The 13,037-nt window shown below is 41.9% G+C and overlaps 2 protein-coding genes across 2 annotated transcripts; one reads left to right on the forward strand and one right to left on the reverse strand.

Annotated features, from left to right (window-relative positions):
* Window positions 1-949: 949 nt before the first annotated feature.
* Window positions 950-6,776, reverse strand: syn1 (synapsin I). Its single transcript, XM_085909987.1, has 13 exons — window positions 6,430-6,776; window positions 5,649-5,709; window positions 5,370-5,461; window positions 4,738-4,894; window positions 4,552-4,641; window positions 4,199-4,261; window positions 3,975-4,117; window positions 3,826-3,900; window positions 3,628-3,730; window positions 3,395-3,535; window positions 2,704-2,773; window positions 1,951-2,386; window positions 950-1,094 (listed from the first exon to the last, which is right to left on the reverse strand). The coding sequence occupies exons 1-13, from the start codon at window positions 6,774-6,776 to the stop codon at window positions 959-961; spliced, it is 1,914 nt and encodes a 637-aa protein (XP_085766113.1). The 3' UTR covers window positions 950-958.
* A 2,709-nt stretch (window positions 6,777-9,485) lies between these two features.
* vgll4l (vestigial like 4 like) lies at window positions 9,486-13,035 on the forward strand. The gene is made up of 5 exons (XM_085910107.1): window positions 9,486-9,689; window positions 11,101-11,221; window positions 11,315-11,576; window positions 12,116-12,197; window positions 12,320-13,035. The coding sequence occupies exons 1-5, from the start codon at window positions 9,587-9,589 to the stop codon at window positions 12,619-12,621; spliced, it is 870 nt and encodes a 289-aa protein (XP_085766233.1). The 5' UTR covers window positions 9,486-9,586; the 3' UTR covers window positions 12,622-13,035.
* Window positions 13,036-13,037: the final 2 nt, after the last annotated feature.

Raw genomic sequence — 13,037 nt, forward strand, 5'->3', positions numbered from 1 at the left:
GAGGAGCTGTGTGGCAAGTATGTGAATATTTTGCTAATTGCATCTTTCTGTGCAGCGGTCCAGTGCATCGTTCTCTTTTTCCGAGCCAAAGCCGTGTTGTTGCTTTGTCAATTGGTACAGTAGTTGAATAAAACCTGAAAATATTGACTATATTTCAAGTATAATTCTGTGTTCAGTTGTGTGCAAATAAGAAAAACACTCCTACCTCATTTGAATGCATGCTTTTCCCTTCATTATTGGTAAACAACCACATTAAACAGAATGGAAGACTCCCAAAATCAAGTGGACATCAATAGGACAGCTCAATTTGATCAGACGTTTTTTTAGCTTTTGTTTTTTGTGCGAGTAGAAAAAAAAAATGGAGGAAAGCAGGGGCAACACGCAAGATCGACAGGCTTATTTAAACTCGCTGAAATACATAAGAATACATTTACAAGCACCAATTTGTATTATTGGAAAACTCAACCATTGTCCCCTGTTGACATGCAGCTAAAACATCACGGGCCAACAATCAAACACATTCTATACCATAGTGTGCAGCTATGAGAGGAATAGATTTTGTTGGTCAGTACACCAAAATAAAATTGCTTGAGCTTAAGAGGTGCAGTGCCAATAAACAAGTGGAAGTATAGTATTTTGCTGCCATTCTTGTTTGTGTGTGCTCATGCATGTACAAGCTTTTGTGTATTGTATGTGTAATGATTTAAGATTGTGGCTAGTCAGGAATGTGTCAGACTTAAGTGCCTACATTAAAGTGTTTGTATTCTTTCTAGCTTTCAATTTCGAATAGGCGCTCTTCAGTAAATATGTACATTTCAATGTCATGTTGTTGTTTTTTTAAAAATGGGGACCGCATCTTGCCAAAAGGGAGCAGAAGGAATCAGTCGTGCTCTATGCCAGGCCTTTTTTCTTCGAGTGAGAGTGGGGGGGTAATGATGATAATGATCCCGATGACGTTTCAGTCTGAGAAGAGACTGGCAAAAGATTTGCGTAGATTGCGTATGGTTTCAGCCTTAACCTCCTCCTGGCTAAGGGTGGCTCGTGGCGCTGGGGTTTCTGGAATGTTGAAGGTATTGGTAAGAGACTGGGATTTGCTATAAAGAGAGCAGATGGCAATAGATGGCCTATCATGCAGCAAACCCATGGAATGAAAAGACTGGACCATGGTGAATAAAGAGAAGAAAGAGAGGATGAGCTTTCAAAAAAGTGCAGTCCTTATCACTATATCATTCAAGGGTATTCTTAAAAGTGATATGATTAATGTTACTGGATGCTATGTGATGCTTGGTAGACACATTTCATTTGATCTACTGCCTCAATCAAAGAGCTCAATTTATTTATTGTTGTTTTTACCGCTTATCTTTTCATATATAATTGCATGAGGTGATTTTCCTAGTAGTAGAAACGTTGTACCCATTCTTGAGTGAGTTTGCCTGACTTGCACTGCAACAAACACTTTTGGCATCCACAAGCACAGAAACATGAGCCAGTCTCTCTCCAACACCTTGATGGAGTAGATGCAAAGTACACGCGAAGGGCCAGAACCTAGTTTTGGAAAGCTAACCTCAACACTCTGAGGTAGATTTTCTTTTACCACTGTGCCACATTCTACAATGGTAAAAGACAAAACTGCACTGCAATATGTATTTCAGAAATTTCTTAACTTGCTTTTAAGTTTTTATGGTAGCACCAATTTTTTTAATGCACAACCGAGCATCACCTTCAGCAAGTGTTCATTTGCTGTGTCATCGTCACTGATATGTAACATTTTGAAATTGTTGAAAAACAAAAATCATGCATATTCCAGTGAATCATAACAAACAGAAAACATATGTATCTCATGCACATATCAGTGCCAAAGAGTGACATTTGAGAGGTTCACGTTAATAAAAATGAGAGAGAAAAAATGATCAGTAAAGAATATGTGATGTCCAGACTACACTTACTTACTTCAGTTGTGGGGAACCACCCCCTGCTGTGTTGTCCTGGCTAGGTTTTTGTGGGGGCTGGGGCTTTTGTTGCAGTGGTGGGCGTCCCCCAGGACCCCCCTGGCCCTGGCCGGCTGGCCGTGGCTGCTGGGTGGTGGTCGCACCAGTGCGCCCCTGCTGACCAGCGGTTCTCTGCTGCCCCCCTTGTGATTGCTGTCTGGGGGGCTGGCTGGGTCTTTGTTGCTGAGGTTTCTGACCAGCACCCCCTGGAGGAGGTCTTTGTTGTTGTTGTGTGGCAGACTGTTGCTTCTGAGTTTGGGGAGAGCCTCCCTGGCTTTGCTGAGGAGCTCCCTGACCTGGAGGCCCTTGGTTGGCCTTGGCCTGGGAACTGGGATCAGCTGAACCCGGGCTCACTGCAGGCTGCTGGGCCTGTGCAGTAGCACCTTGTTGAGGACCACCTGATTGGAAACGACAATCACAATACATTATATGGACCTTGTTTAAATGGCAAGTCACCCACACCCCCCTACCCTCAAATAAATAAATAAATAAATAAATAAATAAATAAATAAATAAATAACACTGAGATTCAGCTTCTGTTTTAATTTATTACTCTTAACCGCCCTTGATGAACACACAACGTGTATGCGCTGTGAGAATGCTACCACGCGCAACCATTATCTGTTGAACTAAATACATCTTTTCCAGTTTTGTGATGCCAAAAAAGTAATAATTTACAATACAGTGTGATAGCAAATACTTAACACTTTCTTACCCTGAGGTGAGGGTCTGTGTTGAGACTGTGGAACTTTAGGTTGGGAGACAGGCTGAGGTGATACTGCTTTCTAAAATGCAAGCAGTAAAAAAATGCATGAACATCAAGCATAAGATAAGTCAATTAAAAGTGACTTTTACCTTTGCCCTCAAGTAGAATGTTTCCTGTTGCCCTTACTATTTTTGCATGACAGAAGCCAATCATCATACAGGGCTCAAATTTTCCACTGACTCTAAAATAACATTCTGCTTCAGCGGAGCGAGACCTGGCTCCTGACCCCGTGGGGCCAATTGTGATGTGCGCAAAGTGCATATCAAGTAAAAGTGTATATGACATGAGATTGCAGCATGCACTTAATCAAACCACATTTCAATGACTTTTTATTTTACAACTACTATTAATAATATGAATAATACTACTAATAAAGCCCCAACGAATGATCAAGAGATCAATCAAAATGTTAACTTATGTTACAACTCTAGAATATAAAATATACTAATTTCAAGTATCTAAATATATTCAGTATATACATACAGTACCATACATCAATGTGCACCCCGCATAATATACAGTAGTTTATATACATTGCTATTTTGGGTTGAATTGTACCCAAAGTGGTTCCGATACTGGATGGATGGATGGACGGGCGGATGGATGGATTTCTGCTATTACACTTCGATGTTTTGTGCACCTGTGTTGCTGTGATGCGGCCTGTGGAGGAGCTTGAAGCTGGTAGAATCATTTGGTTCATTTTCAAAACCACCAGTTCTGCAATCTGTGTGCGATCCTCGTCCTGCTGATCACCGATCAGTGGCATTGAGCAGTCATCTACCTGGTAAAAAACAAAACAAAGTGCATTCATAGATCACCTTTTGGATTACACACCTAGCACGTTTTTGATCAGATTTCCTTGCTCTCACGTACCTCTATTATGTAGTCCATTCCATCTTTACCATGAAGAGCCTCCACAGCACAGATGTCCAAACCTCCAAAGATGTTGGCACAAGTGTCCACCCACATTCTATACCTGCGATATCATGTCAAGCATAAATCTTGGCCTGAATGATGCACTGTACAGTACAAGAACCAATCAAGTGCAACTAATATAATGTGAAATCTTACTTGTCTGACATGGCAACTTGCTCAAGCATTGATGAGCCCGTGTTGGTTTTCCAATTGCCAGAAATGGATGTTCTCCTTTTAATGATTATAAAACCATGTGAGCATGTGCTTTTTCTACAGACAGTTGCTTAACTAATGGTTCCACTCACATGTAGGCCTTGTAATTTTCACCAATCTTCTGGATGCGGACATCGTACTTGGCATCAATAAATGGCTCAGATGTAGCATATGTCTTCGTCAGAGCAACAACACTTGCGATATCTTGAAAGTCATATTGATTGTCTACTTTCACCTATGGTAGCAAACATCGAAATATAAAAAAGTTAGCATGTTCTCATGTGTTCTAATTGAAGAATTAGAAATATAGTTCCACCTTTCCCATTCCTGAGTGAGCATGGCCCATCTTTATCACAGCAGGGAACTGGGAGGAGGTTATCTAAAAAAAGAGTGAACATAAATTAATTGAAGAAGAAATCACTCCTCTTGCAGTTCTGCTGGACATTTTTAATTGTATGAAATGATATCACATTCATATGATTTAAAAATGAGCACTTGTGTTAGAACACTAAAAACAGTGAATCTGGTTCTTGTCCAATGTTATAATGCAGAAACCCAAATTAATCCCAAACTCAATACACAGAACACATGTGATTGGTCTCAGGATGTACAAACGATGGAATAAGGGGGGGGCTAATGAGGAAGAAGCAAGCAGATTTCATAATTTACCATTTCCTTGTGGTTTGGATAATAAACCTGGTCAATTAGTGGGAACTCCTCTGGACCCAGCAGTTTGTGTAGCCTCGACATCTGCGCAAACTACAAAAAGCAAAAACAATTCATAAAGCTTATTTTCCCCCCAATATCAATGTGACTCATCAATTAGAATAAGGTTAATAATATCAAAGAACCCACCACCCATGGTTTGTCACAGAAATTGTAGACTGAGTGTAAAGAGTTCACACTTGGCAATCCTGCATACTGTAGACCAATAACTAAGTTGCGGTGGTCTCCGTTCTTGTCCATACTGAAGGCATGCTGTCTGATCAGTACAAAGTCTGGTTTGAAGGATCTGGAATATAACAGTAACAAAAAGTTACAAAGAAGGTCAAAAATATCAGACGCATGGTGTGATCATAGAATTTATGGTCAAAAGACAATACAAAACTCAAACATCCATCCGTTTTCGAAATCGTCCTTCGTAATGAGGGTCAGAGGTGGTGCTTGAGTTTATCCCAGGTGACTTTGGGAGCAAACTGCTATAATAGTTTGAGCCAGCTCTTTTTCTGTCTCAACATGTATGTGCACCATTGCAAACAAAGGTGTTGGATGAGCTTGGTGTGGAAGAACTCAACTGGCTTGTATTTGCCAGACCTTATCCATATCAACTCTGAGATGAGCTACAACAGACAGACAAGTCCATAATGACTACAAAAAAACCCTAAAAATATCATAAAGTAACTTCCCATTTTCAGTTCTTGTGTGTGTGGCCTATACTACGTATATACATCAACATAAACACCAATCTAGAATGAACTGACACTTACTTAGTAACCTTGTGGCCGTTCCTAATTGCGTCAATGCTGACTGTGTAGGTACCTGATGAGTCAGCCACCAGGTTGATTTCGGAAAATTCTGCCTAAAAACGACAGTGACAAGATTTAGTCACAACAAACAAATTTCTTTTTTGTGTGATGGACAAAATTAGAAGACAAACAAAGTGACCAAGACAGGCAGAAGGAGCACGACAACCTTTTGAATGTCTCTATATGCAACAGAGAAAGAGAAATCTCAACAATAGTGATGATATATGATGTAAAACCTACCTGTTCAACCTTGATGTCATATTCACCACCGTGGACCTTTCTTCCTCTGAAAACTCTCACCCTGTGTGTGGAACAGGGAATGAAATTAAACTTTAAATCCTGAAACTGACTTGAACATAATAAAATTCAATTAAAATATCAAGCTTCAATCAAATCTGAGCACTGAAATAATAATAATAATAATAATAATAATAATAATAATAATAATAATAATTGTCTTACCAATAATATTGTAAAACATATTGTTGCCAAATGTTTTCATTGTCAATCATTTCCTTTCACAAAAGTTGCATTAAACTTGTATCAGTTGCATTAAAATATCCTGTTAACCTTTCAAATAAAAAATACAATAAGTGACAGGCACGCATCCAATATCTTGCGTTCATTTGCAAGATTTGTTTCTGATGGATGGATTGACATCAAAACCTGCATCATCATGCTTATATCAGTTACAGTGGCCTACCCTGTTTGGCCTATTTTTAATTTTTGGATATCAAATGTAAAACTAGAATACGGTGGCAGTAACAAATGTGTTTATTATATTTCCGGGTGAAAATGATCTTTATCTTTGGTGTCTGTGTTGCATGCAGAACATGCATGTATGACTATTTCTGGGGAGGAAAAAAACAACCCCCACTGCTGATACTGTTCAACAAAGGTTAACATGCAGGACACCTGTGCATTAGACGCTTGATGAATGTCTGACGTGCCTGATGAATCTGTCCACGTTATGGCAAAACAAAACATTGCAGTCTAGATGAGGCTGCGCCACTGCTCTTACCAGTCGGTCTGCTGGTCGTCAACCACCAGGAGGATCTTAGCGCTGCTAGAGACCCCCGCCCGATCGGCCGCCTCCGATAAGGTGGCTGCGGCGGCGGCCGTGGTCTGCTTGACAGCATTGGATAGGGATGAGAAGAAGCCGGAGCCTCCGCCCGCAGGCTGTTGCTGGCCGACAGGCTGGCGCCTCTCCGACGGGCCCGGGGACACTGCGGGGCTCGGCTGCTGCTGCTGCTGCTGCTGCTGCTGCTGTTGAGGCGGGGGCTCGGCGCGCTGCAGGTCGCCCATGTAGCCGTTGGGCAGGTTGGACATGAAATTGCTGTCCGAGAGTCGTCGACGAAGGTAGTTCATGATGGAAAGTCTGCGACACGAAAAAAGACGCGTCCGCCCATCACAGATTTTATTCGATATGGTCGCGTGAGTGTCAGCATTTTTTTTGAATGAAGCCACTTATGACGAAGCCTACCTGGGAGTGTATCCAAGTGATCCGCCCTAAAACGATGTTGATTTCTTACAGTTACGCGCGGAGGAGCACCCTCGGTTACATATATGATTGTAATTGACACGCGTGTCGTCTGAGGTCGTGCATCAATCAAAAGTCTTTCCTGCTTATCACTGCCGTGCCCTGCGCTCCTCCCCTCCAGTCACAGTTTTTCCCCATTGCCCTGCGTCACCGCGGAGCATTCGAGTGAGGGATGCCGGGAGGGGTTGGGGTGGCCTGCAAGAAGGAATCTGCGTCAATACTAGTAAATTAGGACAACATACTTCCGTTATTCTGCAGTTATTTTCAGCTTAAAATGCCAAACCGACACAGTCGTTACGATCTTAATTCTGTTCTCTAATAACACCATGCTAATATATGTATATCGACGTTTGATTGATTGTTTTAATAAAAGGTCAGCACATGCTATGCGGTTATTATTGATTTTGATGCTTGCAGTACTTCCGGTTTTGATGAGAATACGTGTAACTTGATGGAGCTTTTTGAGCAAAGACGTGAAAGTGGTGCTGAGGAGAGGAGCCGTCAGAAGGGGCGTCGCTCTCCATCAGACATGATGCCTCCTGTTGCCTCAACACGCATAAGGGTGTTGCCTTTCAGTTGCACCGCGACCAAAGCACTCGCATTTGGACTCATTTGATCTCATTGTTTGAAGAAATACACTCTTAACTGGCAGAAACTAGTGGTTGGAAGAAACCTCGACATTCTTCATTTTCTCTCTCTCTCTCTCTCTCTCTCTCTCTCTCTCTCTCTCTCTCTCTCTCTCTCTCTCTCTCTCTCTCTCTCTCTCTCTCTCTCTCTCTCTCTCTCTCTCTCTCTCTCTCTCTCTCTCTCTCTCTCGTTTACCGCAACATTATAATTGCTAAAAATAATCAGAGCAATACAAGATCTTAGTAAAAGTAATTCTGTAAAAAAGTTCTTATTTAATGTAGTTTTTAAAAGCTGCACTGCTATACAAACGTTGCATTTTTAAAAAGAATATGGAGCTGGGCTGATGGATTGAATGAATGAATGAATGAATGAATGGATGAATGGATGAATGGATGAATGAGTATTCGGACAATCTCCAAATGTGCTGCATCTATCTAGGGTCGGTGCATAAAATGACAGGGAGCGCAATTAAATGATCTTTCACTAGATGGCAGAAGAAGGTACAATGAACATTTGTATCCACCTATTGCAGTGGTTCTTAACCCTGTTGGAGGTACCGAACCCCACCAATTTCATATGCGCATTCACCGAACCCCTCTTTAGTGAAAAAAAAAAATAAAAAAATTCAAGACATCAATGTTTATTACTGGTGTACAAAATGAGTCGTGCATGAACATCACTTTGTTCAAAGAACAAAACCAACTGTTTGTGCTGGTTTATACTGTATACAGTGCAAGTGATTAATGTCATTGTGAGCATGCATATGATGTACTGCAAGTCATCTGATGAGGTTTTAGCTTGATTAACAGGAAATGGATTGGATTTACGTATTTATGGCATACTAATCAAATCTAATGTGTTCGATTTAGTTACAGTATGGCATACTAATCAAACCTCCAAACATCAATTGAACCGTCACATAAGGGGGTCACTGTCGGTCATGGTGGCATCAAGGATCCATATGAGTAGCAGTTGTTCTAAAAATAGACGCAGATTAAATCAATAATGGGGCATTGTGATTTTCTAGGAATATAGTCGTAGTGATCATTTGAAAACGTGAATGTTGACCGAGTTACAAAAAAAAAAATAAGTTTGGTGACCCCACCTATACAGTGTAGATATTTGAATGGGCCCTGGGCCAATTAATATTACCCATATCGACAACATTTGTTTTATGTTGATGGGGTGGTGGTATTTTAAAAAGTGCCTAAGAAGGGCGCTGTTGAGCTAAATGTAATCCATCAATCCATTGCATGTGTTGACAATTTAGGCATGAATGAGCAGCTTTTGTGACATCTTTTGTTGAGCAATTGTCTCAATAAAATGCAAATCACCTACAGCACTGTGGCGCTTTTACATTCTAGTTGTCACAAAGAATCTAAGAGGCATTGTTCAGTTTGTCCTCTTGCAGGGGTAAGTCACATTTCCAAGACTCGGGTGTCTTTGTGTGGACAGAGACCAAAGATTGTGGATTAGTATTGTGGCACATTGTAGATGTGTGCATGTATAGGCAGGTTGGAGGAGGGCTTGGAACTCTGGTGGGCTCACCACACGAAAAAATGTTGTTTGGTGAGATTGCAGTCCAGAGGGGAGGGCAGGGGGTGAAGAGGGCGGTAGGGGTGCTGGGGGTGCAGGTGCTGGGACACAACAAGCGACAGCAATTTCTTCATGCCCCAAGGAGAAATTAAAATAGATTCATGAGTGTAATTTGTGAAGGAGATCACCCGCATTTTGACATTTATCAGTCCCTGAGCTCGAGTCCCAATCTTCAACCTGTGCCTGCATTCCTCCCGAAGGACAACAACAACGCAGTTTAATGAAGAGCCTTTGATTGGCTCTCCCGAGAGCCAATCGGAATGCAGGGAATGTGTCCCTGGGATGCCTCATCCTGTGTTTGCACTCACCTGATACGTTACCTGGCTGAGAGACCCACAACCATTACCTTTTCCAACACCGTCTACTAGTGAAGCTCATTGTGTCCCGCATTCTCCAGCAGTCAGGTGTTCATTTCATGTTTTGGATTGAGCTTGAAAAAAGGCAAGCAGACATGGCTGTGGCAAACTTCCACTACATTACTCGCATGAGCAGCGGCTTCAAGGTCTACATTTTAGAGGGTAAGCTTTGCTCTTCTTTTAAAATCATAGTAGAGCGGTATCGTTTTCATGATGATCCATGAATCGTCTTGTTTTTTTCCATTAAATTGGCATTGTTATATTTTTGTACCATTGTATGCAATACTTTAAGTTGTGTATTTTGTAAAGAAACAGAAAATAATTCTCACCAAATGTCTAGATTAGAGGTGATCAGCTTGTTTTGTCATGCTGAACCTGAGTTGGGGTTTTGTGATTAGTCATCATTGAAAGAACAAATACAAGGATAATGCACCGTATTCCTTTCCTAATGAGGTAAAATATCCATGCCCGAGGCTGTAGAAAATCAGCATAGGTGTGGTTAAACCTGCCCCCACCCCTCCCTCCACAATGGCAGTAGCTCACAGGTATGGGGAGCTGCAGGCAGGCAGGGAGGCAGGGAGGCAGGGAGGCAGGGAGGCAGGGAGGCAGGGAGGCAGGGAGGCAGGGAGGCAGGGAGGCAGGGAGGCAGGGAGGCAGGCAGGCAGGCAGGCAGGCAGGCAGGCAGGCAGGCAGGCAGGCAGGCAGGCAGGCAGGCAGGCAGGCAGGCAGGCAGGCAGGCAGGCAGGCAGGCAGGCAGGCAGGCAGGCAGGCAGGCAGGCAGGCAGGCAGGCAGGCAGGCAGGCGTTAAGGCTCTCTGAGTAGCCTTTTTTAATACAATGCAAAACAGATCACCCATTGTATTTGAATCAGTCAGCTTGTGCCAGGCTGGTTTTCTTTAACTACGTGATTTGAATATAGTTGGAGGACTTGCGTCAATGTGAATTTGATCTAAGAAACCAGTAGAAACAATCGCCAAAGGAAACTCTCAAATACGCATTCTGTGATTTACAATGGTGGGCATTCCACAACAAGCAGAGGACAAACAGAATACACTGGGATAGTACATTACACAAGCATTTGGAATACAAATGCTCAAATTGGGACTGATATGCGAACTAAATATGTTAAGCTATTGTTGCTATGTGTCACCTTGACTGACGAAACACAATTTCTGACAAAAGTGTGTTTGTTCATTATTGCAAAATGTGTTGATTGTCACTGTGAAGGCGTAACTGGGACAAATGCCAGTATAAGGCTGAAAAACAACATTTACCGTTAGCATTGAATCAGCTGTGTTGTAACTCACAGATCAGGTCGATCGAGTTTTGCAACTTAACGGAGTTTGCAATTAACGGTGAGCCCGGAGGGGGAAAAAATGTTTTCACACGAGAAGTCATGCATCTCAATGTCACGGATCAAAACAAGCAGACCTTTTTCTACTGTTTAAAGTCATTAGTCTCATAATTGACCTGTCACAATTTTGAATTTGTCTTAGCAAATGAACAACAGATTTGGCCCAGTGTGTAAAAAGCCTCCCATTCTTAAACTCCTTTTTTTTTTTTTTTTTCTTCAGGTCAACCTCATCTGAGAAGTGAAGACCGATTCAGACACATGACAAATGAACGAACTCGTACCCCAACAGTGTATCCCAAACGAAAGCGCAGCCATGATCGATGTCTCACTCTGGAAGAAAGGTTCGTGCTGTAGTTGTATTCAATCTATAAAATGGGAGCTATTTCAACATTTGTCAGGGTAATATAACTTTTTTTTTTGTGCTTTTATTTCAGGCGTGAACGGGTCTTGAACAGAAGCAATGGTAAAGCGATGCAGAGAGGAGCAACTGGACCAGTACCACCACCGGTTGCGTTTCATAGTCCTCAAAGTCCCACTTCTACCTGGAGCCCAACACACAGTCCAACCAGCCCTTTGCCCTCTCATGTGTACTACACCCCAGTCATGGATGAACCTCTTGCCCTCATCAAGAAACCAAGAAAGGACCTAGAGGGTGCGGAAGAGAAGGCTAAAAATGCCAGTACAAGTCAGATTCAGGTAATGGTTTTGCAAAAAAAAAGAAATCAAATTTCAGTTAAGATGTCATAACCCATGTCAAGTACACAAAATACAGTTTGCGTGTTTGTAGACTCGGTGTAGATGCAGGCTAACCACCATTGTGGTACATCTTGTGCAGTCAGTGAATCCAGCTGTACACACGCAGGTCCTAGCTTGTCCATGCTATGCAGCCCAGCCAGATTCGGGAAGAAAATGTGAGCAATGGAGGGAAGGAATGTCATCAACAAGACCAAACAAACTGCTCTCACTTTGACCTGTTTATATTCTGCAAGTGGGATCTGTCCTCTGTTGGCAAACCAGTTCAAGCAGTTTTCAAATCATTTTGTTTTCATACTAAATGCCTTGAGATTTCATCCCAAGCATATCTACATTGTACTTTCATTCCATTTCTCAATTTCAAAAGAAATGCTATGGAAACTCATTGACTTTTCTTCACAGAGTTAGTTCATTGTTATGAATTCGGAAAGGTCACGCAAGCATTCTATTTTAAATAACCATCACCCTACATTTATTTTCAGATGCGGCCCTCAGTGATCACTTGCGTTTCTTCGTTAAGAAAGCCCGCCCTGAGCGCCGATGTCCACCAGAGTCAGTCATCAGGTCCGTCTCACTCTTGTGATCAAGCACTTGATTGTGCATCATCACAACTTTAAAAAAAAAAAAAATCCCCAACCCATTGGAGGCTCTCCGTTCAATTTGGGTCTTTGTTTTTTCTATTTCAGTAAACTGCAAATGCAACTACGACCATGTGGTTGAGGAGCATTTCCAGAGGAGCCTTGGAGCGAATTACCAGAAAACTCACTCCCAGCAACTCTCTATCAGCGTGTCGGTCGATGACCACTTCGCCAAGGCCTTGGGAGATAAGTGGCTGCAGATTAAGTCCAAGTCTTCCTCCTGCTCATCCACACCCCCCAGCAGTCCGAGCATGACTCACTCACCAGCCTACATGCAAAGCCCACATTCCTGCATTAAAGAATCCGCAAGCAAATCGCCAGCGACCTCCAACCGTTCATCTGTAAATTAACTCAAAAATCATCTCCGAGTTTGGCAGGGAACATTTCGAGATTGCCACGCCTTTTGTTGATCAATGAACAGTTTTTAGGGGTGATGTCAGATTGGACCACTGTGTGCCTTCGCTGATGCAGACAATTTGTAGCATCAACTGGTATTGTCTTGTTACATTTTTGTCTTCAGCCTACCATTGGTATGATTGAAGAATCGTCAAATTATTCCTTCACATTTCCTATGTTTGTTTCTTATAAAGTCACTTTGCATTTCATTGCATTATATTTATATTCATTTCATCTTTATGGTTTACCGGCAGGGCTGTATTTGATGTGTATTGTTGTGAATACATTTATTATGCAAAAGAACCTTTAAAAGGCTTTGAAAAGTTTGGAATAAATAAAAATGTAAAATAAAGATGTTTATTATTTTTCA

This window comes from Syngnathus leptorhynchus, chromosome 4, assembly GCF_054491065.1.
Source record: "Syngnathus leptorhynchus isolate UIUO chromosome 4, UIUO_Slep, whole genome shotgun sequence".
In the NCBI taxonomy this organism is placed as follows: domain Eukaryota; kingdom Metazoa; phylum Chordata; class Actinopteri; order Syngnathiformes; family Syngnathidae; genus Syngnathus; species Syngnathus leptorhynchus.

What these genes read in the sequence shown, in the direction of transcription:
- syn1 (XM_085909987.1), bottom strand. Translation starts at nt 6,776, where the DNA reads ATGAACTACCTTCGTCGACGACTCTCGGACAGCAATTTCATGTCCAAC. An exon ending in GAAAATTACAAGGCCTACAT is followed by an intron (nt 3,901 to 3,974) that starts GTGAGTGGAACC and finishes AATCATTAAAAG; the next exon opens with GAGAACATCCATTTCTGGCA. An exon ending in CAAGTTGCCATGTCAGACAA is followed by an intron (nt 3,731 to 3,825) that starts GTAAGATTTCAC and finishes ATGATATCGCAG; the next exon opens with GTATAGAATGTGGGTGGACA.
- vgll4l (XM_085910107.1), top strand. Translation starts at nt 9,587, where the DNA reads ATGTTTTGGATTGAGCTTGAAAAAAGGCAAGCAGACATGGCTGTGGCA. An exon ending in TGTCTCACTCTGGAAGAAAG is followed by an intron (nt 11,222 to 11,314) that starts GTTCGTGCTGTA and finishes CTTTTATTTCAG; the next exon opens with GCGTGAACGGGTCTTGAACA. An exon ending in CCACCAGAGTCAGTCATCAG is followed by an intron (nt 12,198 to 12,319) that starts GTCCGTCTCACT and finishes TTTCTATTTCAG; the next exon opens with TAAACTGCAAATGCAACTAC.